We start from the raw sequence: 26,953 nt of genomic DNA, 5'->3' as shown, positions 1-26,953 counted from the left end.
GGGGGGGGGGGTACTTGGCGCCCCTGTGGATGGCACTGACATCTCAGGACAGGTGGTGCTGGAGCATTGACAGCAGCAGCACTTTGGCCTTCTGGCCTGCTTGTATTCTTAACTCCCTCACTGACTGATTGTTTAGATTTAATTGGAAAGGATTCACTCACGCTGGAGAAGACTGCCTTTTCCCACCAAAGGAGCCTCTAATGCTGTAATGCTAAATCACCCAACAGCGCCATAGTTTGGGAAGAGGGACCTGGTAGCCTGTTGATGTGGGAGGCTAATTATTTTTGATGAATTCTGACTGAAAGATTGATTCGAACTGGGAGGTTAAGAGGAAGGAGAAAGCCTCTAGAAGTGGGGATTGAGCTCTACTTGTGTGGTTTGTCCTCTGTCATTTTAGTGAAAACATAAGCATTGTGGCGTGTGACAGCTAATCAGTAGAAAGCTCAGGTGTGTCTTCAGGTGGTTTAACTCTGTAATCCCTGCTTCTGCTCCTGCCGGGCCTGTCCTTAATGTAGTCTCACGCAGCTGCTGAAAATCCTCCTCTGCAGCCTGCTATTGTCCCTCTTTATGCTTTGCTGAAGACAATTTGCTGGTTAGAGATTTAAGATAAAAATTCAATTAATTTAATTTGTGCAAAGAAAATATGTTTTATCCCTGAACCGGAACTTAATGATAGTATGAACAAGTGATTTTTGTAAAGTTGAAGTAAATGTGTTTAAACTGTTTTGTTAATATGTGTAAAATAATTACACAAAGGCTTGTGTCTTTATAGATATTTATGTGAAAATGCACCAAAGACTTTTTCATTATCTTTTTAAAGGGAAAAATCGCACACATTGTCACAGGCTCATTAACTATTTACAGTGCAGTTCACTCCTCTCTAGGTATTATCTTTCAGACAGTGCAACCATATCACCATTACAGCACGTATCACATTACTGACAGATCATGATTTAAGGGAAAATTACAGTTGAGCATAATGCAGAGAATTATCATTATTTATTTTACATTAGAATTGTTTTGGAATATTAAAAAACACGTCAATATGGCTGTTTTGTCTAAATACACTAAATACACTACAACGGGGAATTGTGCTATATCACCTGGAGAGCAATCAAATGATGCATCAGCACAAGTATGTGTAGAATGGGCCATTTACGATGAGGCTGTGACCTTAACTCGTCTAAATCGACCAGCCCTCCGGAGAAGAGACATGCTTTTACTGCATTCATTCAAGTCTGTGGCTTTTCTGATGACTATTTCGGTCCCTTTTGGAGGGTCGTAAACAGAGGCTGAAACTTTCAAGTCAAGCTAATGTCTTCTTTTAAGGGAAAAGCCTGCTGAGGAATTTAAAGGGAGTCTGTGTTAATTGAGTGGCTTACAGGGAACAGCATTATTTACTATATTACATTAAGTGCTTAAAAATGTGGGGAAAAAGACTTTAAAAAAAAAAAGAAAATCCTTTTTTTTTTTTTTTTTAAATTGAATTGCTTTTCTCTCTTTTTCAGGACCCACCGACATCTGTATCATTAGGCCTGAGGATGGAAGAAATGATCTTCAACTTGGCCGACACACACTTATTCTTTAACGACTTAGAGGTGGGTCTGTTTGTGTGTTTTTACTCTTTTCCTTAAGCTTTCTTTAGTGCATTGTGATGCTGGTGGTGATTTTAGTGGTCAGATGTGTAATATTTTCTAACATGAGCTTATGAGGAGTCCATTAAGATTCTTTGTAAAGTTAGCAACAATTGTTTCATAGCGTGGAGCCTGTTTCTCAGTTATCAGTCCCACAGTGGTGAAGTATTACCTCGGAGCGCAAGGGATACCATGAATTTTACATGTGCTGTCAGTCTCTATCGTTCCTGGGTCACTGGCCCTGCCCCCACCCCCACCTCTTTCCCACTCCCATAGAAGCTAGTGCAATTTGTCAGGCTCTAGTGTTTCTGTGGCCACTCTGTCTGTCTGTGTGTCATGCTGTGTGCTTGGTGTCACTGTCCACCTACACCACAGACCCTTCCGTCACAGCATGAAATCCCCCGCCATCTCCCTCCCACGCCTCTTTACCCCCCTGATTCATGTACAGCTAGTGTAAAATCTGCCCCTGGGGCACAGGAATAGAGGGATCAGGGCCAAGGAAGGTGTCTGTGTGTGCGCATGTGGTGGGGTGTTTGAGTGTCTGCCTCACCCTGGGGAGCAGTGAAGTAAGACCAGAGGGTCAGGGATCCCTATATGCTCAGACTGTATGTACAGAAAAAGTGTGAGCCACATTTGTTCATACATGCAGTATACACCGATATGAAATTTATCCACTATCCTCTTTCCAGATCCAGATGTCAAACCCAACTAACTATCTGTGCTCATCGCATTTTAGCAATAAACAAAGCAATTCATCTTCGTGTTACTTCCCTCAACACTTGCTCTGTCCAATTCTCTGTCTACAATTTAACTGAGTTTTTTTCCTGGATTTTTCTCCCTGCCTCTTCCTCTCTGTGTCTTTCTCCCGCTGAATCTGATCCCAGTGACCCAGCGCTTTCCCTCAGTGTCCTGCTTTATGTTGACCTCACAGTAGAGGAAATGTTTTGTTTGATACTTAAGTGTGAAGAGATCTGTGGCCAGTCTGCCAAGTCTCATTACTCACCACCACCATGTTCGGCTTTGTTACATGAAGCAAACCCAAGAAGGAGGAAAAAACGGGGGAGAGAGAGACACAGAGAAAGAAAATGTTCATACTCCCCCAGACAGACGAGTGACTGAGATTCCAAATGCAGTCATCGTGATCAAAGTTAATTGGCTGCAATTGGCTGGTTAAATATTTCCTTATGCCCTGGCCATGTAGAATCCATTCTATCTGCACTTTATTTAATAGATGTGCCCCAATCATTTGAAAAAATGGAAGTTTGTGACAACGCTTAAATGTGGTTTTGCTCAACATCTGTCCTGTGTTTTGATTTCTTTTCATGTGTGATGAAACTGCTCACAGATGAATTGGCAGCTCAAACTGCTTATAAAATTATTTAAAAATGCAGCGAATGTATTTCTTCTGCTCTATCTCAGTTACCAAATTATTAGATTTTGTTATGACACTTAAAAGCTTCAGATTTTTTTCCACTCTGACTGAAGTAGCTCTATGTGGTCTGCTACAAGAATGCTTTTTAAACTGTGCAATGTAAAGACCCCTCTGCAGACACTGAAATGATTGTCATTAACAATCATACCAGAGGAGGAGTGACATTCTCTTGAAGGCATATAGAGCTCTCCTCTTAAACTGAGTTGGGCCACTCTGAGTGTTAAGTGCCAGGTCTCAGCAATATCTAACTAGTTGTATTTCCTCTCTGCTGATTTACAGTCCTCCATCTCAGATAGAGCTAAATAGAGTCCAGCTATAAATACCGCAGCCAGCAGCAGTTATGTATTTAAGCATGTGCAGAAATGCATATGGTCCATCTAATTTAGTCTAAGCCATAAAGGGAGACCCCAGAGGCTGTGCAGAAACACAGGTGCAGAGTTAGTGGCCTAACGGTGTGTGTGTGAGCGGTCCCATCTAAGTCTTAACACTGTTGTCCTGCCTGCCTCTGCACAGGAACATTAAATATGGACCCTGCTTCCTTAATTCTTCACAGTATGTGCAGTTTAGTATTATTTTTGCTTGAATTCAAATTTTAGTTTTAAAGATTCTTTTCATTCATTTTAAACATTTTAAATTCATAAGGGTTGTTTACAGCCCTATAAACATCACAATTAAGCATAATATTGTTCCCCGACTGCCGAAGCCACAGAAAACACTCCAATCTTGTGTATAATGTGCGTTCAAGTGTGTGTGTGAGAGTGTGTGTGAATGGAGGCTGGGCCGTGTTGATAGAGCTGGTGAGTGACGATTCAGAGGAAAGTCATAAAAAGAAAGAGGGCATGCCGAAGGGGTCAACAGGGATCAGTTTCACCCTTACGTCTCTCTCTCCCTCTTTCTCCTCTAACCTTTTTCTGGATCAGCGCTCTCTTTTTTCATTCACTGTTAGATAGTGGGTCCCAGAAATACTGCACCTCCCCAAAAGATTTCCCCTCTCAAACCACACACACACACACACACAAATCTTTCTATCGATTCCTCCCGCACAAACCATTTGCTGCTAAGGCCTTTAAAAGACGGCTGTAGTATTGTATGAACAGCACAATCTGTTTTTATCATCAAAAATGCTCTCACTGAAGGAAGTATTAGGAAAGTAATTCAAGGCAATATGATCCCTATTGATGTGATCTCCACTGTATTAATTTTCCTTGTAGAAGAAGTTGTATTTCAATAGCTACAGAGATAAACATATAATCAGTTCATCTGATATAAAACTTGATACAAAATCAATTATTTTTGTAATGTGTTAATTAACAGCAACACCATAGTTGTAAGGTAATATCAGTAATTTCATTATTTCCTTTATTTTATTTTCAGAATTACATCGTCAAAGCAAGTAATAACTTTTTTTTTTCAAAATAATATACTTTTACAAGTGAATTACTGAGAAGATTTGTTGTTCTTATATCTTATTTTTGAAACATAATCAGTTTCATTGGATGCCATTTTTATGCAAGGGTTGTGATGTGGGGTTGAATGTGGAGTTAATTGATGGTGTAAAGTGATGTGTGTAACGAAGCCCACTGAGGCTGAGCTCACAGGGAAGACTGACGGCTCTGCTGTGACTCAGGGTGTGAGTTTACTGTAGGTGCGCTGCTGCAGCCCAAACGCTAACACCGAGCAGTATGTGGGAACCAGGGGCCTCTCTCTCTTTGGCTGAGCCCCCTGTGTTCCCCTCGCAGTGGGGTACGAGGGCTGCCGTTTCCCCCCTCCCTGAGTGAGAAAACAACCCTCCCTGTCTGGAGGATAAAGGGCATGGGGGCAAACCACTCACAGGGAGAGAGAGGGGGAGAGGTCTCTAAAGGTGGGAACATTTTAAATTAGTCCACTGATGCCTCCATGCTGTGTGCACACACTCTCTCACACTCCTGCACATGCACTCCAAACATGTTGTGCTGCAAAGTCTTAATATACACACATACTGTACGAACACTCATGAAAATACTCACAAATTCTCACACTCGCACACACACATACCTGCAGAGCAACCCTATGACACTTTGAGCTGACTGCCTTTTATAGCTCCCACCCTGCATTCACAGGTTTAAAACCTCCTCTGTCACTCTCACCCAGGGGCTGCCTGTTAATGAGAGATGCTGTGAAATGCACGGTTACCTTTTCCTAGTGGCTGAAATGGCCCTCCAGAGCCTCCTAGTACGGAGCTATTCTGTAGGTTTAATGTCCCACAGTAGAGATTCAGATCCTGTACTCGCCATTCCATATGATTGGTAGCTTTATGGTGTTTTCCTTGATAGTTGATTTATAATTTCTTTTTTTTTTTTTTCTTTTTTTTTTCCAGTAAGGAGAAACATAATGCTAACTATGCTTTTCATTGAATCATGACATTTGGTCGTTCAGCTGATTGGTTACCAATTAACACTGTAGCTCAGAATTTTGTATTTATATTTCAAATACCTCTCAGCATCCTAACAGAGCAGTCACTCATCAAGATTTGCACTGTGAAACGCTATGAAGCCAGGGATGAGGAGTTCATATTCCTTTTTTTTTTTACTTTCCCAATATAAAATATGCTGCTGAAACCAAATGGCAACAGTAAACTAGGTCATTTTCAAATATGGTATATTTTGTCAGATGGTCTGTGCACACTGATGTGGGTATTTCATCATTTGCCTGGCCACGGATGCAGCAGTTCTGTCATGCTCCTCGACAGAACTCCATCAAGTCTCAAGGCGGGGCCACTGATGTGTTTTGGAAAGGCTACAGAGAGAAAGTGGAGGTTTCAAAGCCACTTTGTCAATCTTTGCTCCACTGAGCTCCACCTCACCCCCATCTTCTACCCATGCACCAATAGGGGTTGCGGGTGCACGGAAAATATAACATTACTGTCTGGTGACAAATGATGATATTAAAGAGTAAATTTCTTGTCCTGAATTAAAAAGGGAGACACAGCACCTGCCCAGTGTGGTCTGTGGAAGAAGAGAACAGAAACTTGCACAGATTTGTCCAAACAACAGTCCACTTGGCAGGAATAAACTGCCTCTCTATGGATACGTTTGTTGCCGAGGGAAAATGCTGAAATGGCTGAGATTTGATATTGCATTTAATGTTGCTCTCCTTTGAGGTGTGGTTTGGACTTGCAACGCCAAAAACAGGAAATAATGAGAAGCAGCTCATCCATCACACATAACTAATTTATACTTTTCACTGCCTACCTGTGGGGTGTTTCCTTCTTTTCCAACTTTTCCAGTCATTACAGCAGCACTTTAAATGGCATTTTCTTTTTAAAATTCAGTCTATGTCTGAGTAAACGGTGCTTGTGTTCCCTCTGGATCCCTTCCTCCGGATTGTGAGAATTTTTGTAAAACCAGCAGAGACTTCTCTATACCTGTGCTTTGTTTGGCGCTGCTGTTTGAATTCCGTGACTGTTCAAGCACAGATTGTGGATTGGAATGAAGTAGGTTCGAAGAACTCTTCCTTTGTTACCCACATCCTGTGTTTGACCCCCAGGTAATCACAACCCCCCTCCCTTCTGCACCCTCCTCCTTTCCCCCCAGACAGGGGTGCCTGTGGTGGGAACAGAGAAGGAAGTTGCTGGGGGTCACAGACCACGGGGGGGTGGGATGACAGCCTCTGCCGGTGGAGTGGTAGTACTGAGAACCTGCGAACCATGGATGAGCCTTTTTCACATGGCATTAGCCTGTAGGGTCACAAAGAATGCTGTGATGACGGCTGTTATCGCTCACACTGTGGTTTTGACCACCCACCCCCACCCCAACAGCTCACCTGAGAGAGAAGATGAGAGAGGGGGGACGACTAGGTGTAGTTTGTACCAAAAAATGGATACTGTCTGTACAGCAGTGACCTGCACCTCTATGGGAAATCGGGTCTAAAGGTTAGTTCAGATAGCTCCTTCCTGTGTTTTGGTAACATGCGTTGCTGAGTTTCTTTCTTCTGCCTGTCTCTGACTATTGCAGTCACCACTCTGAGCTCTTTCCAGAGCAACAGGAAGACTCAGACCGTCATTACTGATTGCTTAATGACAGATACCAAGGGAACAAAGAGAGCTCTGATAACTTCCTCCCCAGTGAAAAGTTGTCAGCAGACTAGCGGCGAGACAGCGAAAGGAAGAGAGAGTGAATGATGCAGAGATGGACTCATCCTGAGGCGGAAGCCTCCTGCCTTCAATTGTACATTTTTTAGTAATTTCATCTTTCCTGTACAGATAAAGACTGTTTGGTAGCTGAATAAATTCAGATTAAAGAAAAAGAATGTTGCTGATGAATTTAACACAAAGACGCAGAGTTTGCATAAGAAGTAATTGCAATGGCTTCTGGTGGATGGTCTTCACTCCTGAGTACAGTAGGAACATCTGGTGTGAGTTAGCAGTGATTGTAGGTTTTAGAGAGACCACTGTTTGCTTGGTGAGGGGAGAATGGGGAGATTCGATGGAAAAGAGATGTTCAAAAGGTTCTAAGAAATTCACAGACTGCCCCTCAATGGGCCACCATCTTGAAGACCTGTCATTTTATTGTTGTTATACAAATAAAATAATAGCAGCCTGTTATTTTTTTCCTCTAACCCTTCCATTGAGACAGTGACAGTAACTTTTAAGTGCTTATGAATTCTTTTCTTTTTGTTATATAAGTCATGTGTTCCTATAAATTAGCTACTTTATCACAAAGTGGCACTAAATGAACAAAATTATGTTTATCCTTGTCTATGAAACTCATTATATTTGCTCTCATTTGCGTTCTGTATGAACAGTGTTCATGTTTTGGATCTGTTCTATTTATTTGGCATTTCATAATCTATCCATTTAACAATGCCATAGTGCAATTGAGACTTTCAGCGAGTCCATCAGTTAGTAGAATTCACCTCCCCATAGTATTTCTTTCCATACCACTTCGACTATACGACTGTACTTAACTGACTTGAACCTGCACCATCCATGGCTCTGTGGTGTTTACGAGACCTTCAGAAGTGGCTCCTAATGAGTATGTGTAAGGGTTACTGTACGACATTACCCACAGCCACCTCCTCTATTAGCTTTCCCGGTCCTCCCAGGGAGCCAGTGCAGAGGTTTATGCCAACCCCAGCTGGGAACAGTAATTGTTGGAGTCTGCGCATTTTTCCAGTGCCCCCCCACCCTTTTTATTCACAGCGCGCACACACAGACCAACTTCTATCTGGAGGTCTTAAGCCCTATTCAGCTGTTAATCATGCATTGTAATATCTACAGAATAAAAAAAAAAAAAACAATGTAAACATGCAAAAACAGCCAAATGAAAAGGGTACAGGCATTCAAACTGTAAAACCCAAACTGCTGTGTTTACCTTGGCCTCTTGAATTTTTAACACTTTACACTTGTTGAGGTTTGATGTGTTTATTAGCTTTAAGGATTTGGAAAAGTCTATGAAAAATCATTCATAATCAGCCGGCAGCTATAATGGCTACAGTTAAGCCTAATTACTGAGACATATTTATGTATATCAGGTCATGTTGAAGTTTCGGCTCTTGGCACATGAAGTAGGCCCATAATGAACATGCTGAGTAATATTGTTCTCAGATATCTGTTTTGATCCATGCTGGCTGTCAGACTGTGAAAGAAATACATCACATAGGAAGAATAAACATGAGGAACTATTGTCATCCAATAAGGTACCAGGAGACAGCATGCAATTAGGCAATGATATACCAAATGAGTGGGACTGAATGGTCCAATACCAAAGTGAAAGAGGTGGCAGGAGCTTGTGCAATTGGCTGATTGTGTCTGAATCATCAGCAGGTAATTACTGGATAATAGAAGCATTCCAGTCACTTGCACCAGAATGGGAGGTCTTTGAAAGGAGGCTTTATGTGGTGCTTAACCCAGGGTGCTGTTTTTGTTTTCTTAAACAAACAGACATGCCTCCACTACTTAAGGAATTAAGCACATCAATACTTCTGGCTTTAGTTCAGTTCTGAGGAACGTTTTGGGATAATTTGTGAACATAAATTATCCACGAGTTTGTTGGCAGCGGATCATCAAGCTGGGACAAATTGCTGCTTTCTTCAACTATTAAAGATCTGCCGGTGAGTGTCTGGAAACAGATTAGGCCAACTGAGCTGAGAGCCCCCGTCTGTACCCCATCTCCAATTGGCAGTCCGTCTTCTGGAACGTGGGGCTCTGAGCTCGCACCATGTGAGGTCACTTTGGACTCTCTCCCCCAGCGTTTAGCCGCTGCTCTCCTGCATATCCACCTCTCTACCCTCCCACCGCCTTATCGGGGTGCCGGAGCCCCAGAGAGGAGGGGAGAGGGGTCACAGGGTCAAAGTCTTTTCCTCTTTGGATCTCGGGGCTTGCTGGGAGAGGCTTGGCGAGAGAATGGCTGCATTAGAGCTGGGGTTGGGGGTCAAGATTTTAATTCTGTTAAAGAACAGCTGGTTTGAGTTTCTCCTCACATTGCTCTCCCCTCCCTCTCCCCACAAATCCAGGGAGATGAAAAATTTGTTCAGAGGGGAACCAGTAAAATAAAAAAGGTTTACGGTCCAAAGCCCTTACCCTTACCCTGCTCTAGCATTAGAGAGGAATGCAATAACGTCAGCATTTGGCCTCAGTTAGATTGACTTAAAACAAGGAAGTCCTTTTCTGTGTTTGGGTGTCTTAACAGCCGGATGAAACTTAATTAAAAAGCTTACAAAATCAGGAGGGATTTTTCATACTTGAGACTGGAGGAATTCTGTCTCTCAAGTTTCAATTATTATTTCTCACATAACTTTAAACAGGGGAGAGTAACCTTTCTGGCAGTTCCACAGCCGATTTAAAACCTGTAGCTTTCCAGAGAAAGTCTTTAAGTTATTTCATATAGATATCAAATAGTCTCTCTGTTATTAATTTTATATTAGAGCTGACTGAAACAAATTGAAAGGTTGATGTCACATTCACAGAAAAGCCTTTTGCTCTGAACAAGGCTATCGCTCAACCTCCTGTTGGCAAAATTGCTAGCCATCCCAAGGTTTAGCAAAAAGCATCTCAGCTAGTCTCTCTCTGCTCTGCCCCATGTGAAATGTGTTGATCTGAATGCCAAGGCAGGACTCCCTCACATTTCAGGCTGGCTGAGGGGGGTTTGAAAGAGAGGAGAAAGGGGGAGGCACTAGCACGTTCCTATAAATGGAAAACTAATAACAGATTTTTTGTGTGTTTTCTCCTGCGCTCTTTTGCCGGCTGGCTGGCTGACTGGCCCCGGGGCTGTGTTGGTGTGTGGCGCAGCAGCAATCAGAGGTCATAATTTCATTGGCGGTTAGCATCAGGTTCAATTTTTCTAGTAGGTTACATTTACCAGAAAGTCTGGATTGTGTTACTGTGTACCGGTGGAATCAGAGCAGAGCTGCAGAATCCCTCTACCTTTCCAAGAGGAGCCATGCACCCCCCAAAGGGGAAGAGGAGCGCGCACACATGTGTAGAGATACACAGACACACACACACACACACACACACACATGCACAGACCATTAGTGCCAAGTCCCTTTATATATTCAGCTACCCTACATACATCCTTCTACTGTATGTATATATATCTATGCTCTCAGACATAGCTGCTCAAATGCCAACCTGGGGAGTGTTTAGAGTTGCTAGATTGGGACTTAATTGGTTATGTCTGTGGGTGTGCATATCTTTAGACCCCTCTAGTGGTAGCAGTCCATTCAGACTGATGATGAGGTTCACTTTTTGTTTGGACAGAGCCGTTGAGGGCACAGGGAAAGAAAAACGCGGAGAGCTGATTCAAAAGGATGTAAAGAGAAAGTCAAGGCGAAGGGGGATTAAAGCTGAGGTGTCCAGCCAGAGCACAAATTCCTGAATAAATATATTTTTTTCAAGTGAAAAATGACCTGGAAAATGTGGGGAGTGTCTTTTCCCAAGAAAGAACCCTCAATAAACTCTATTCCTCACTATATCCTCACTCAAAGTGCATGTTTTGTGTGTTGCAGGAATGTGATCAGGTCCATATCGACGATGTGTCCTCTGACGACAACGGGCAAGATCTAAGGTACAATATTACCGTACCTTGGTCATATGCTTGGCTACCATCAATGATGAAGCAGCTTGGCTCTAACAGATTCTTTCTTTGTCTTAATCTCAGTACGTATAACTTCAGCGCTGATGGTTTCCACGCAGCAGCGACCAGTGCCAACCTATGTCTGGCCACAGGCGTGCGGGGAGGCGTGGACTGGATGAGAAAACTGGCCTTCCGCTACAGACGAGTAAAAGAAATCTACACCACCTACAAAAATAACGTCGGAGGTAATCCCCCAACAAGCAGCGCTGTTCTGTACTGGTCTGGCGAAATAGAAAATGAGTTTGCAGATGTACGTGCCCTCGTTGCGTGGGCGTTTGTGTGAGTGTCTGCGCGTGTTCACGTGTGTGTTCTAAAAGCACACATGCCACACCACTTGGTCAGGGTAAATTTTGAAAATTTCAGTGGTATTCAGAGGGCTGGTCCAATCCAAACAATGTTACCCTACGTTTCAGGTCTGCTGGGCCCAGCCAAAAGGGAAGCCTGGTTGCAATTGCGAGCAGAAATTGAAGCCTTGACGGACTCCTGGTTAACACTGGCACTGAAAGCACTAACATTAATCCACTCAAGGTAGGACTCCAGCGAGGAAAATTGTACCCAGTCCCACACCGCACATATATAAACTCGCATGTGGTGTAAATAAGTCAACTCCATACTATTAAAGAAACACCAATGCTCTGACTTTGTCTTTTGGACAAGCTTTGTCCTCTTATTTAGAAAAATAAGTGTGCTAAGAGCTCAAACTTGAAAAAGGAGGAACCCATCCTTGAAGAACATGTTTTAAACAACTCATACATTACTTTGTCTTTATTTTCAGCACATTGTTTTTCATTTGTCCTACCTCGGAGTGATTTAAATTGATGACACCCCTTTTCTCTCCTCCAGGTCAAACTGTGTGAATATCCTGGTGACCACCACACAGCTCATCCCTGCCCTGGCTAAGGTCCTGCTCTATGGCTTGGGAATAGTCTTTCCTATCGAGAATATTTATAGCGCAACCAAAATAGGTAAATATTCAGAAGTGTGTGATTCGAGTTCTCCTCGTGTTTTTTGTAATGTTTCTCCTCTATCATCAATCTATCACTTTGGGACATGAACGCTTATTATTGTAGCAATGTGAGGGTAAACAGTTAAGACACACACGCTACTTAAGTGACGGGGCTGAGGCGTGGACGGGGTGGGAGATTCAGTCACCGGAGAGGGTTGATGTTCTTCTATGAAGGAATCAGCCTAATCAGCCTGGGATTATTTTTCTGGAGCTGGGCCTGTGCTGGGCCTCCCCAGGCCTCTCCTGCTCAGTCTCTGCATATGAAACCACTTCTGCACATTTATGTCATTCCACAGCAACAGGACCCCCCCCCCCCCCCTCCCCTCCCTTCTCCTCCTCCCATCTCCCCCCTTTTCCTCCAGTCCTTCCCCTTCTTCACTGTTTCAAATGCAAAATAAACATCAAGCTTCACTCCCGTGCCATTTTCAGGCCCATCAGCACAGAGTTGGAGCAGAGTGCAGCTCAGGGTTCCTTGGAGCATTATGCACACTGGCCCTCCGAACCAGATCCTGTAGCATTCTGCTTTAAATGATTTAAGTTCATTTGTCCCATGTTTGAGGAGGAGGAGTGAGTTAATGCTTTTCAGATTGTTTTTATCTGAAGGCCGATCTTATCACATCCCCTGGCTGAGCTCAAAGTGTTTACACTTAGCCCTATTTTGTACGTGTGGTGTTTTTAAAGGGGGCTCTTGTCACCCTGTGCCTCTGAATCAACTTGATGGTTTTCAGTTTGCGAATGTGTGTGTATGTAAGTGAGTATCTGTTTGCATCCATGCAACGCTCCACTAACATCCTTCTGTCCACTCCTCCGCAGGGAAGGAGAGCTGCTTTGAGAGAGTAATTCAAAGGTTCGGGAGGAAAGTTGTTTACATTGTTGTTGGAGATGGTGTGGAAGAGGAGCAAGGCTCAAAAAAGGTAAGAGGTCTTGGAATAATAGATATAGTACATACTACAATGGTGTCATCTGCTGAAAACATTTATCAGAACTGCATTGAGCAAAGAGAAAAGATAATGTTTGGACTTGTGATTACTTTCTGTAATGTGGAGAGTTCATTATGAACACAAAACATACCTGCCATACCTTTCCAAAGAAAGGAATCAGGGCTCCAGCTCTGCCCCTCTACAGTCGTCCTTTACTTTTATGTGTTTATCCTCTTATAGTGCATCCAAGCACAAGAGAGAAAGTCTGTGGTGTGTAATCAGCGCTCTTCCTCCATCTCAGGTTTACAGAGCAAGGGAGGGGAGAGATGGCATAATTATATATTCCTGCTCGGTGCCCTGAGCAGCGTGAATGCTGTATGTGTAACGCTATACAGGCCCTTTCAGGCATGATGAAGGCACATCGTAAATGGAGCACTCATAAAGGAGACTTAAATCATTGTTGATGAAATTAGAATATTTACTGCAATGACAAGCCCGTTGGCACGAGACCGATCAAGAAAGGCTCAAAGCCGACATCTCCCGCACTCTTTCAGGAAACATGACGGTATCTGTTCAGATGAATCTGACTCGCCCTTTTCGTGTTACCTGTTGGCTCTTGCTCCACAATTTGTGTATTCAGCGTTTCTGCCAAGTTTGGATGTAAACCAAACGCCACATGCAAGCTACACACAGCAAACATATTCATTAGCAAATTAATCAGCGGCCCGGGAGCATATTTCGCTGACAGTTACGGCGAGCCGCGGTGTCACGGCGAAGACATGGAGTTTCCCTTTGAAAAGCCTCCAGCTCCTTTCTCACCTGTTTCTCAGTAAACAATGAGTAGAGAAGTGTGAGGACAGATGAAGAGTGATTAGGCAGTGATTAGGAAGAGGTAGCAACCTTTACCCTGGATAAGTGTGTAAAGCAATAGCTCTGTATTATGAAAAGCGAACACACCCTGGGAATATGGTCTTGAGGGATGATTGTGGAAAAACATGCAAATATTTTTACTCAGTCTTGAGTTGTTGGAGTGTGACATTGATGGAAGGATAAGGCGTTTTTCTCCCCCCCCCCATCTGAGTGGTGCGAGTCCCACGACACGCCATGCGGTAAAAGGTTTCTGTGTCAACATCAGAGAGGACGTGAAATAACACAACAATTTCACCCGTCAGGAGGCGCATATCAGACGTGACACTGTGTGGAACTACAAAAGCAAATGTCTTAAAGAGTTCTCTCGGCCCTCATTCCTCCACCAAAAAAAAATCCCTGAAACAATTCTGCCTTCACTTATTCGCCATCGCCTGGGACAGAAGGGAGAGATAACATCTCCAGCTTTTAAACTTAAAAGCAAAGACAATTTACAAAACAAAAAGCAAAGAGCTTTTTAAGGGTCAGTGCAGGCTCTCCTAAGCGGAACATATGCCTGGGAGAGGCCATACCTTTGATAAGGGGAGGGTAATGGGCTCCACACACTGAGGAGCTGAGGACTCTACCTGACAAGCTCCTTTCATTCTCTGCGACTCAGGTTTCTCCCCCCGTCCTCTGCTTGGAAACAACAGCTCATTTGCACTGTCCTAAACACACACCAACAGGCAGGAGGTACATTTAAAAGAGACTGTGGGGAGTTCACTTCTGTCCAGGCTGAAGACAGCCACCGGATTAGTTTGATGGTATAAAACTACACAGAGAAATTAGTTAGAGGTGCAGATGTACTATTTGGCCGCATAGACGTATGCACGAGGGAGCAAGAGGAGCAGTCGGGGGGTGTTATTGATATGATTGCTTTTCCTGGTGAATGAACCGGTCTTACTTTATTCACTGAACGTATTAGCTGCGTAAAAACTTCCCACCGCCTCTCACAAGTGTTCAGAAAGGCTGCAGATAGACTATTTTCAATATTGATTTTATTTGATTATGTTCAAAATGTCAGAAAATAATGTAAAAGGTTCATCACTGTTCCCCAAAGTCACGTCTTTGTCATAAGATTTTATATTTGCAATGAAATAAAAGAGAAAAAGCAATAAATCCACACATTTGTGAAGCTGGAACCTGAGAGTTCTCAGCATTTCTCTTTCCTTTCAGTCATTTATCAATCACCACCATTTTCATTTCAAATCATATCAGTTCACTAATTGCTTCAGCCTTAAGATTATGTAGAATTTATAAATAAAACTTTACATAATATGTTTTTATTTTCCTTCCACAGCACAACATGCCCTTCTGGAGGATCTCCAGCCATTCAGACCTCATGGCCCTCCACCACGCTCTAGACTTGGAGTACTTGTAGCACCTCACCACCATCATACACCCTGCTCCACCTCAGCACACCCTGCAACCTTTCACCTTCGCCCTCCAGCCCTGTCCCACGCTTTGCCGCAGACTCCACAGCTCAGAAAAAAAAGGAAAAAAAAAAAGCCCCCCTGCGCTGCTTGGCGTCTGTCTTCCACTTCACAGGAAGAAAAGAAGAGGAGAAAAGAAGGCTGAGCACACGGTTAATGTGCTGACATACGGTCACACTTCGTCTTAACCCCTAAACTTTTTTTTTTTTTTTTTTTTTTTTTCTTCATTGCTGGAGGCGAAGGACAGAGGTGAATTTACGGCGCTGCAGCTGCTTGCCCTGGTTACTGTGAATTGGCCGCTTTCTGAAGCTGTCAAAGTGTTTTACGGCCCCCTGTTTGTGCCGGGACTCTGTCAGGGTTCACACCTGTGAGAAGAGCAGAGCTACTGATGGCCTCGCCTGCCTCGCCACAGAACTCAGCTACAGTAAACCACAGGCCCACGACTACTGGTGGTGACATTTCTCCGTCCCTCTAGCTCCCCCCCTTCTGCTCTTCATCTCCTGTCTCCTTCTGTTAATTATCTGTCTACCTACTTTTTACTCTCCCCTCCGTCGTGGGACGGACAAACAAAGCGACTGCTCCCGTGATAACCGTCGGCCTGTTAGTCCTGTGCTTCTTATTTATGAACGGAGACTTTGTGAGTGGCGCCGTGCCACTGAGAAGGTACCTCGACGACAAAAGACTCGTGCCTTTTACAAAGTACTATTGATTTCCACCACAGCGAGAGGAAGACGTTTATGGAAGAAACAAAACAAAAAAAAAAGGGGTTTTCTAATAATTTAAGAAAATTACAAAAAACTTTATTTACAATGCTGAGACAATCGTGTACAGAGGAAATCTTTTTTGTGTGTGTAAGTTTGTAATCACTGGACTATTCCTTCCTATATTCATTTAGGTACGTGCTCTTGAAAGGCGGCAATGCTTTTTCATTGAAGTAGAAAAAAAAAAAGAAAAAAAAAGGCATCCCATCGCGCATAAGCTTGTGCGACGCCTGAAAGTGTTGATGTGTTCAAGTTTTGTTCAGTAAACAAATATGTAGATAATGGGATTTTGTGATAAATCGTTTTGTCAAGACCAAAAGCATGGATGTCAAGTGTCAATGACCTTTCATCTGATTCTGTGATGTTTCCCGTCCTTACAGGAAACTTCATTCACATCTTTATATAGCATAACAGGTCTCCTCTATTGCAAGTCCTTTTTAGACTCATTTCAAAGGGAAAGAGGTATTTGTTTTATTTTTATTTTATTTTTTTTTAGTTATTCAAAAAGGTAGCTCACAACTTGTGTCCTTACGGCATTTCACCAGCTTGCAGCACTGACCCCATATATTTGGAAGCAAACTTAATTCTGATAAGGATTTTGGCATATGGCATTTCCTGCCTCCTCAGAGCCATTTTAACAACAAAATTTGAATAAATCTGATATTTAAAAATGCAGGCTTGAATAGGTTTTATTATCTTTTATACAAGCGCTATAACAACTCTTGTACAGCGAGCGTAATTTTGTATGATGTAGTGTTTTTATTTCAACTTTGAAAGTACATTCTGTGTCCCTCTTTGATGTAGCTGAAATACACGAAGCCCTTTCCATGGTGCTTCTACATCTGTGGATGGGGAAACCATAATGAACGTTTAGAGAAAAGCCACTAACTTCGAGGGGTTTGTGAACATACAGGACATGTGCTATCGACTGTGAATTTCTTAAAGAGAAACCGACTCGTTGTGTTTCTAATTTTTCCCTCCTTTGCACATGATCACTGCTGGCCTTTTTACATTTCAATTCGGATCCCTCTTCTCCCCTAACACCCCACCACCACCACCTGCCCGCCCCACCCCTCCCTCCCGCCTAGTCAAAACAACTTCTCCCCCCGTGCTCCGGGGTATCTACATATTGCTGCTAGATCAAGGTAATGGTAGGTAAATAGAGGAAATGTTTTATAGATTCATACAGCACGCTTTTTTTTATTATGTTGCAATCATAAATGCAAACTGGAAATACTTTACACTACATGGGCCTCATTGTGAAATGCAAAAGATTGTTGTGTCTGCAAAATATGTGTACAGATGTTTTTGACATTATTATTTGATTGTGTTTAAATTAATAAAACTGATTTGTGAACTGTTACATGTTGCTCTCTGTTTCTTCAATTCAAAAACTACAACTTAAAAGATATCAATTTACACCGGCATTAAAAAGACTTTCTGTCTGTGAACGAGGCTTGATTTAAACTTTTATAAAGCAATGTTTTTTTTTTTTACTTCTTTTAATTGTGTATTAATATTACTGGAATGACATTACTATTTGCCACCAATGTCCAGAGACTGATACTGGTGTCACAGTCCTCAGTCACTAATCCCACCAGGAAGCGAATAGAAACTGGAGCTGGTGCAAGTGTAGACTAAACCACACCCGCATGTTAATCACATCCTTTAAATCAACACAATAGCTGCTATGAAATACTTTTTTACATCAAGGTTCCATCTGAATTACAAGCACACTTTTGTGACTTTTGTTTGGAATAGCTTTTTAAGATAATGTATATTTTATTTTTATAATTTTTTTCTGTTTCTATTAATTAGATATTTTTCATAATTCCCATGAGACAACGCAAAATTTTCTTCATCACCTCAACATGCGTCATACATTCTTGAGGCTCCTGAAGCCAAGCCAACGCTCAGCCCAACATTTGTAATAGTTCTGGCCTTAGTATAGTGTATGTCTGCAGGAGCCTCCATGCATAATTTACATATATCAAACCACTCCAAGTCATAGAGCGCTAGGTTTGTTTAAATAACATGAAAAATATTTATGAGGCTGATTTTATGAGGTGGTCACGGCTAAGACGGTCCAGCATGTAACACTACACTGGACAGGGAAGAAAGTGTCCGGCCTCCAAAACCACGTTGGCGAATTTAGCATGCATGGAATTTTATTTAGAGCCTTTTAATATCCAGATCAATTATGCTTTCATATGGAGTGGGAGTGATGACCAGGGTATGTGCGTCTGCCAGGTTGGACAAAGCAAGTCGGACTGCTACCACCGGTATGCAACCGGCAACAATGACCCCAAATGTGCTTCTTCCACTTCCAAACAGCTGAAAGACTGAGTAGTGTCTGAGGTCCTGACTAGCTCTCTTTCTAGGAGAGAGGAGCTGAACAGAATAAAGGTCTGTTCTCTTTGATAAGTTTTCCTGATGCTCAGAGACCTGGCAGAAAAAGTCAGACACAACCAGACCAGACATTTTGTCAAAAGAAAAAGTGGGTGTTGTGGCATGTTGGCCAGCCGCACTGGCTGCTCGTACAAAACAGACGGGAATAAAAATAAGAGCTAGATTGTGTCTGTTTGGCTTGTGTCGTGTCCCTCACTCAAAATCCTCCGCCAGAACTTTAATTTCTATCATCCCTTTATGTGCTGTGCTTCAGGTGGCTGCTCACTGAAAATGCCATGCGCTTGCTTTTGTTCGACATAGGTGTCCCGGTGCTTTAATCAGGCTTAACAGTTACCATGCTATTCTCAAGAGGCCTGATCCTCACTGAACTCCCATCAACCCCCTCTTGGAAATAAAGGGGCCATTACCTTACAGGTCCTCTGTTGGGCATTCCTCTCCGGGACGTCCCAGCAAAGCGCCCGCCCTCCATAAAACTGTACTGCAATAATAAACAACGCCATAGGTGATTTACGACTTTGCCCAGACAGTGATTTCATGCAGATTTCCATAGAGGGGGCCTCTGACGGTGCATCACAATTGAACTAATATTGTATTACATGCATATCAAACTCCCCCCAAAAAACCTGATCTGCCACATCTCTTTTACGAGCAGGAAGCCTATTAATAGGCCTGCGTTCTCCTCTTGGTGGCTAGTGTGTCTCAAGTTAGGGGAATTTGTCTCTGTAGCGAGCAGATGTCCACAGACTGAGACAATAAGAAAGGGGGGGGGGGATTAAACACAAAGCCTCCATCTTTAGCAGAGCTGCAAGCCAGTTTCATCGAAGAACCAGAACGACATGCTATTAGATTGTTTCAGTCTGTATTTTTTTTACTCTTGGTTTGGCCGATGCTGTTTGTCTTGAGGCAGGATAGACAAACCCGCTGTCACTGATTGCAGCTCCTCCTCCTCCTCCTCCTCCTCCTCCAGTGGTTTTAAGATGAAGGAAGGCTCTCCAGAGTGCAAGGCTAAGTTAGCCTCAGCAGGCAGCCAGAGAGTGACAAACCTGTTGTCATGCTGTGGCGGCTGGTGGTGCTAAAACTAGGCCCTTTGTTTACTGTTTGTTTATTTCTCAGTTACTGGGATTTGACAGGCAGAGTGGGGGCAAGGACAGCTGGTAATCAGGAAGCTAGGGATGCCAGGGACCCCAGCCAGGAGTGTCAACTCCGAAGGGGCCGGGGCGTCCACAGCCATGCCTGTCCCACACAGACGAGGCATTCCCAAGTGAGTCTCGGCTGTGACAATGCTATTGATGCATGTTGGTGGAAGAGTTTGAGTCTGATTGGTCTTGCAGAGCTGGTCGTGTCATGCAGGGGTCAGAGAGGGTTAGCTACACACACACACACACACACACATTCAGGTACCCACATTGTATTTGTGATGTATTGTATTAGTGTTTTCTGGAATCCAGAATTTGCAAATTATGTGTAATTTTACCAGACGTAGTTGTTTTGACAAAGCCCATGCTGTTTCAATAAAGCATCGGGAGATAAAGTGTTCGTCATTGTAGAAGTCTCTCATCATGTATCTATCCTCCACGAGCTCAGCAGTAGTTGCTGCAATGCATTCTTGATTAAATATCATAAAGCAAAAACATGTTGAAACTGAACTCTGCCAGTCATTTAGCTGCTGTCAGTCTGATTGCAGTTTTTTTTTGTTTTTTTTTTTCAAACAATTTTTTTTTTTTTTTTTGGAGGTTGCAGCAGTCAGTTCAACAAAGACACACTTTCAACATAACCTCTCACCACAGTTCATAACCACTTCAGGGTTGTAAGTGTTTGAGAGCTAGCGGCGTTTGCCAGGGCCGGAGCTGGAACGATGCTCACTGTCTGCCCCAACCACACACCGCAGCTCCACCTGCATCTGCGGTCACACACACACACACACACACACACACACACACATACACACAAACTCCCTCATATTTACTGGGCCCACCACACCACTCCATTTTGAAGGTGAATGGCAGAGATTTATATGGCAAGCTAAGGCCACCCTACAACTTGCGAGTGTGTGAGCGCGAGTGCACGTGCATATGACTTCTTAGCTAACTCAGGGCTATAAGCTACCTGAGGGTTTATTTGGCCGCTGCAGCCCCTCCAGACCTCCCTGTACGCTCTGTGCGAGTATGAACAGGGTGTTTACATGTATGTGTGTGTTCTGCATGAAATGTGTATCTGCATGTGTGTGTGTGTGTGTGTGTGTGTGTGTGTGTGTGTGTGTAAGGACCTCCCTCTCGGGTGTTAATTGGGCCGGCTCTCTCCAACTTAGGTGTCGGACCTGGGCCAAGCTCCCTCTCGTCTGGCAGGAGAAGGAGCCTCTCGGCCAGTTTAATAAACTCGATGTCATCTGGTTAATAAAACAGCCTCGCGTCCCACCTTGGCTTGTTTTTGCTCGATAAGTCATGGGTGATGTTTTCTTTCTTCTCATATTTTTTCTATAAGTAGAAATGAAGGAAAGGTGAACCCTAGTTTCGAAGGTAGGCTGTATGTTCCTTCTCATTTGATTTTTTTTCTTTTTTCCTGAAACTCTGTCCTGCTGCCATTTTATGCCCTGAAATGCTACACTGAAGATATTTCATTTAATTATATGACTGAACCTACGACCACATACAGTACGTTGGAGTACTTTTTTTCTGTGTAGCTATAACTGAACTGATGGAGCAAAACACAATTTGAGAATTGAAATTACATTAGAATTTAGAGGTGGGACAGATGTGTGTGATATTTGCAACCCCAGCTGTGGTCTTTTTTTTTTTTTTTTTACAGAAAGCATTCTCTTTTCAATAAAGAGTTTTCAGTGTCACCACCACTATGACTCACTTCTCTTTTTTCAGCACCAATACACTTTAGATCTTTAATTTTATGTCCAAAACCCATGAAATGTCTTGCCAGGGGTAATGTGATGTCGTCTGACAACAACAGTGTTGTTCACTGATACCCATGTAATTGTTTTGTGAAACCATAAGGTAATGTCGTGGCTTTTTTTTCAGTGAGTAGTAACTGAGCACAGTACATTTTTCAAGTCTCTTACCCACAGTTGTACCTCAGAGATTTCTGCTGCCACCCCAATTACAATGTGGGCGGATGACATATTGTGAGTGAGCATGAAACATCTCTTTCCAAAGCCAGTGTCCCTGCAGCTCTGGATAATCCGCAGAATACAGTATAAACAGGCGTCATTAGGACTCTCTCTCAGCAAGGTGTGTGGATTATCCGCAGTAATCCTGACATTATGCAGTTGCGATTTTGAAATGTTTTTAAAACTATATGTATTACAGTGATAATTGTCTAAAAAAAACTATTTGTTTACCTGGATACCATGTGAGAGAATATGTCTTTTCATAAATTATGAGAACCAAGAGGGACACTCATCTTGTAAAAGACAAAGAGCCACATGAGAGTTATTTCATGCTGCATTTCTCTGGCTCTCTTGGTAGCTTCTCTTTGGTCTGACTTTCTCTCTCTCTCTCTCTCTCTTTCTCTCTCTCTCTCTCTTGAGCCCACGCTGCCCCAGTAGGAATGTTAATGTCTCGTTCCAGTTGGCTGAAATGGTTTCTGTGCTCTGCCTCGATCTGGGCAGGGGACACAAGAGGGGATGGAGGGGCAGCGAGGGGCAAGGAGCCACTGGTACAGGAGAAAATATTCTATATCCTGGGTGACTCTGCTCTTCTGGGGGATTACAAAGGGTTTAACTGGCGGATGAAGGAGAGCAAAGTGGTAAGTGACATTTCTGGTCTGGGAATATGGCAATCAGCAGCGTGGAGCCCCGCCAAGTCTCCTGGCCCGGCCAGAAAATGCTAAAAAGGCTTGGGAGAGTGTAAACAAACGCGGCGCTGGCTAGCAGTGCGGGAGGGGAAAGAAGGGAAGGCAGGGGTTGGGTGGGGTGGGGGGGCGTCCAGGGGGACAGATCTGTTAACCATCAGTGGCTGCGTTTCATCCTGCCGCCCCTCTCCAAAACCTTCAAGGGAGGCTTTGTGTACCTGCTCCGCAGACAGGAGCTGGGAATTTGGGGAACAGGAAACCAAGGCTCACCCCCTCCCCCCCCCCACACACACACACACCTACCCTTCTATCCCTACACCTCACCCATTCCCCTTCGCCTGTGCCCCCAGCTGCCCCCCAAACACACACACCCAACATTCACCCCCTGCTATGCCCTCTATTCTACGCCACCCCCTGCTCACTCTCCCCCCTTCCGATCGCTCATACCTCTACCCTGAATAGACATGTTGTACAGTGCGCTACTGACACTGGCTTGTCCCACTGCTCCTCTCCCCACATCACAGGTTGAATATGCGACTGTGCAGTTGTATGGTCCCTCTTTGGAATCAAAGATGATGCTTTGAGGTAGACCTCAGCCAACGGCAGTCATCACTCAGCTCTGGAATTAAGGTTTGCTGTGCATAATCGAAAGGCCTGCATCCCATAGGCCGAATAAAGCGAAGACGGGGGTGTTTAAACCTCAATCCATAATTCATGATTCTTCCTCTGAACCACCAGCCCAGAGAATTAGAGCACTGACAGAGTTCACTATGTTAATGGTTTCAGTTGCTGCTCAGGACTGTTCAGCCAATTCACCTCAGCACTTAGCATACAAGCAGGATATTATTCCTGACAAAAAGCTGCTAGGCCTATTACTGTTAGACTGTAAAGGTTAGCATGGGAGAATGAGAAAGAGTTCAGGAGAGTACTGCATGTATGGATGACAGTGATTTGTCTAATCATAGTTTAGCAGCTGTTGTGAGGCACGGCAGCTCTGTCAAACTTAAATATCTCCAAGACTGTCCGCCCGTAAAAAAAAAACAAAAAAAACAAACAAACAAAAACAGCCCATAGATCATCCGTGCAAACAATTTATTACTATGCATAGAGACATTTTATTTTTAGGCAACTTCTATAATTATGATCAAAGGGGGAAGTCAAGTGATGTCATATATAGAGCAACAAAGTCTAAGTTAGCAGTGACCATTCCGCAACCGTAACTGTGTGTTTTTATTGTTGTAACCATGACGACAGTCCTCTAACCTTAACAAAGTATTTATTTTAACTTCATCTTTCCCTAAACCCAACCAAACCGTGACTGTTCCATAAGCTTATAATATGTTTAGTACTGTAACCGTGACAACGAAGGTCCGGTAAACCTGCTACGTGACCGCTTGGCCTGCTCAATGGCTCACCTCTTCTGTTCAGCTTTAACATTTAGCCCGGGGCTTATGGGAAATGGTGTTCGTTAAAGGCCGCAAAAAATGTAAATAATAGCTGCGCCCCAATTCGGAGGCTGCATCCTTCAGAGGATGAGGTTGACGAAAGATGAGCGGGAAGGCCGAACATAAATGAGATGGTCTGGTCTACAGAGGATTTTACGCTTTGCACTTACCGTTGCGTCCAAACGGCAGCTCCTGTTGCCTAGCAACCTTGACAACACATAACCTTTTTTCACAAAAACTTTTGTACCATTAGCTGTTGAACAGACCTAAAACTAAGTACTTATAAATAAAAAGTGCTATCCTCGGGCTCTCTGTCGGTGTTGTTTGCTTTCATTACTGGCACACAACGAACCTTGGGATAGGTTGGGCCACGAATGATCCACCCATTGGATCCTTCCTTGCCCAGGTAAAGGAGGTCACGTTTCTCAGCTGCATTTGAAGGGGCCTTCGAAATGGAACAGCCTAATCGCGCCGCTGTGACACAGTTGGTCTTTAAACGCAACCTCTGAAATGGGGCACAGCTAATAATAATAACACAATAAACAACGATACCAGGCTATTTTTTCAAATAACCCATATTTATCTAAACATATAAAGTGGGCTACATGACATACCATTGGGAAAGGCTCTGTTCAAAGGCTGTAATTTGAGTAATTAGTGGAGTTATAAATGCCAATCGGATGTTGAATGAGGTTTTCTTACTTCTGGAACAGAACCTGGATGTTCTGGTTTCACTGCGCCTCACCATAGATAATGATATGTCACCAGAAAGGGAAAATGAATGAAAAAATCCAAACCCCAAAAACAAGATTTATTTTTGTTTTTCTGTTTTTCTTTGTGTTTTTTCAACGTACGCATGAGCAGCCTGAAATGTTTTGTTGTCTTCACCAGTGTGTTATTATGTATGGGAGTGGGATGGACGATGTACCACAATGCACATTTGTCAAATTTGTAATTTTATGAGACGTTCTTGTTTCTCTAATTTGATTTGACATGTTCAGCGAGTTATGTCAGTGGATTACGGTCATTCATAGCAGCTTCATTAGTAATCTTATACATGTAAGATTATAACTGCCTGCTCAGTCCTGGATGTCTTTCCAAATTGTAGCCTATGAACTTTTTGGAGACTCAGTTCTGTCCTTCACTGAATCACCAGAGCCCCAGCACTGGGCATCCTCACCTTCATCAGTGGTGGAGGGGGTTAAATAGGCAGCATCATGATCGAATACAGATCCACACTAGAGAGGATTGTGTAAGTTACACAGGATAGTAGTTGTGTCTGTATGGGGATCATTTTAGGAAGGAAGTCTATGAGAATAAGCAAATATTGTGAATTATTATGTGCATAACTAAATGTCACTACTTTACATACAGACATCACACATAGGTTGCATACAAGGCAAAACTCGTCCCTGGCACCGAGTTGACACGGATCATAAAGGCTTCATTGTGAATGCTGACTTGTCTCCCAGTATGCTAAATTAAAAAATGAATGTAACCCAATACGGGATGGTAGCGGCGATAAGATCTGGAGTCGGCTCGTGTCCCTGCAGGCCCGTCTCCTCCTTGCTGCACCACAAGGGAAAGGCAGCACAGTGACAAGAGGTGTTCAGGAAGCAGTGAACACCCTGCAGATCAACAGATAATATTTTTTTGGCAAATAAATTCATTCCTGAACCTTAAATTACATTTTCACCTCTTAAAAAAAAATGTCTGCTCTCAAAGCCTGAGGCAGTGTTTGTCTGAGACGGAGGGAGCGGGGGCGGGATGAGGAAGTGCAAGGTGTTAGCCGACAGCAGTCTCGGGCAGCAAGCTGTCTTTATGAATGTGTGTGTTTGTGTATGTGTGTGTGCGTATGCATGTGTGCGCAAGTGTTTACAGCACTGCATACACGAATGTTAGCGCTTTGTATTTGATTTAAGACCAGTGCGAGGGAATGTCTGTACGTGTTTCATGTGATATATCAGTGAACTTATTTTGCGTGCATGTGTGTGTATAAGTGTGTGCATGTGTGTAGCGAGAGAGAGAGAGAGAGAGAGTCACACTGCAGCACCATGACAACAGTGGGGCTGTCTGATCCTCTCTCTCTAATTGTCTGTGACCTCGTAACTGGAGACGCGCTCTCAAGGCAGGAGGAGGGCCTTTCACACGGCAATCACTTTTGGATTTGTCCTCTATGCAACTCCTGAATACCACTGCCAAGAAGATGTGTGCGTGTGTGTGAGTGTGTGTGTGTGTGTGTGTGTGTGTGTGCTTACATGCAGGTGCGAACGTTTCTGTAAATCCAAACCCCCGCTGATTGACAGTGAGGTAAAATATATGAGAGGTGGACAGGTATGTGTGGCTTAGGCACCCAGGTCATATGATTGGTTAGCGTTTGATGTTTTGGAAAAAAGGTTGTGCACTGTAACCATTAAACCTATGACTCATTTGATAATTACAACATAATGTGTGTTTATGCCGCTGTCATTTCACACATGACAGAGAAAAATACAAAAAAAAACTTTAGGGCAATATTTCTGTGAAGACTTCAGACAGGAAAAATGATAAAAGGTGGGAAAATCATTCTAGCTAGATTATCCATTATTCCAGTGAGGGTGAGAGGCTGCTGCTCCATTTGAGTACACGTAGATCATGAACTAAGTGATTCCCACTCTCCTCTATCTCTGTCTGTCTATCTCTGTCCGTCTTTCCCTCCATCTGTCTGCAGAGGCCAGGCTGTGCTGATGTCTCTGTTGTGTTCCACCATAAAGGGGCCTCAGTAATGGCCCCTGTCACACACAAAGGTATTAAGGCCTAAAGCCTCTCTCTCTCTCCGACGCCACTGGCAGCTGGGCCAGGGGAATAATTTGATTTGGTATTTTATGCTGGAAAAGAGCCTTTCTTCCCAAGCCACATTTGCGCTTGGCTTCTCCTCAGCTTCGCAGCCCCCTGAAAGACTTTACATGACATTAACACATTTCAGAGAGCATTACGGCTTGAAAAGAGATTTGTCTAGACAAAGACATGGTTTATTTGTAGTTAAAGCTTCATTTCCTGCCTGTTCCCTCTCCTGCACTCTCTCCCTGCACCTTTACTCCCCCTCCCACCCC

At 43.4% G+C, this 26,953-nt stretch overlaps 1 protein-coding gene across 9 annotated transcripts in view; it reads left to right on the top strand.

The window, feature by feature from the left end:
• Nucleotides 1–17,569, top strand: part of eya1 (EYA transcriptional coactivator and phosphatase 1) — a 62,392-nt gene extending 44,823 nt beyond the window's left edge. For all 9 annotated transcript variants that reach the window (XM_087176802.1, XM_087176800.1, XM_087176806.1 and 6 more), the window contains 7 exons: nucleotides 1,509–1,598; nucleotides 11,053–11,111; nucleotides 11,205–11,365; nucleotides 11,594–11,708; nucleotides 12,024–12,145; nucleotides 13,000–13,100; nucleotides 15,313–17,569. In XM_087176802.1, coding sequence (XP_087032928.1) covers nucleotides 1,509–1,598; nucleotides 11,053–11,111; nucleotides 11,205–11,365; nucleotides 11,594–11,708; nucleotides 12,024–12,145; nucleotides 13,000–13,100; nucleotides 15,313–15,393 — 729 coding nt within the window. In that variant the 3' untranslated portion in view covers nucleotides 15,394–17,569. The remainder of the gene's footprint in view (nucleotides 1–1,508; nucleotides 1,599–11,052; nucleotides 11,112–11,204; nucleotides 11,366–11,593; nucleotides 11,709–12,023; nucleotides 12,146–12,999; nucleotides 13,101–15,312) is intronic.
• The last annotated feature ends 9,384 nt before the right edge of the window (nucleotides 17,570–26,953 follow it).

This window comes from Seriola lalandi, unplaced genomic scaffold, assembly GCF_002814215.2.
Source record: "Seriola lalandi dorsalis isolate HSWRI2012SDOR001 ecotype SW California unplaced genomic scaffold, Sedor1 jcf7180002054570, whole genome shotgun sequence".
In the NCBI taxonomy this organism is placed as follows: domain Eukaryota; kingdom Metazoa; phylum Chordata; class Actinopteri; order Carangiformes; family Carangidae; genus Seriola; species Seriola lalandi.
This window is presented reverse-complemented; position numbering and strand designations above follow the sequence as displayed.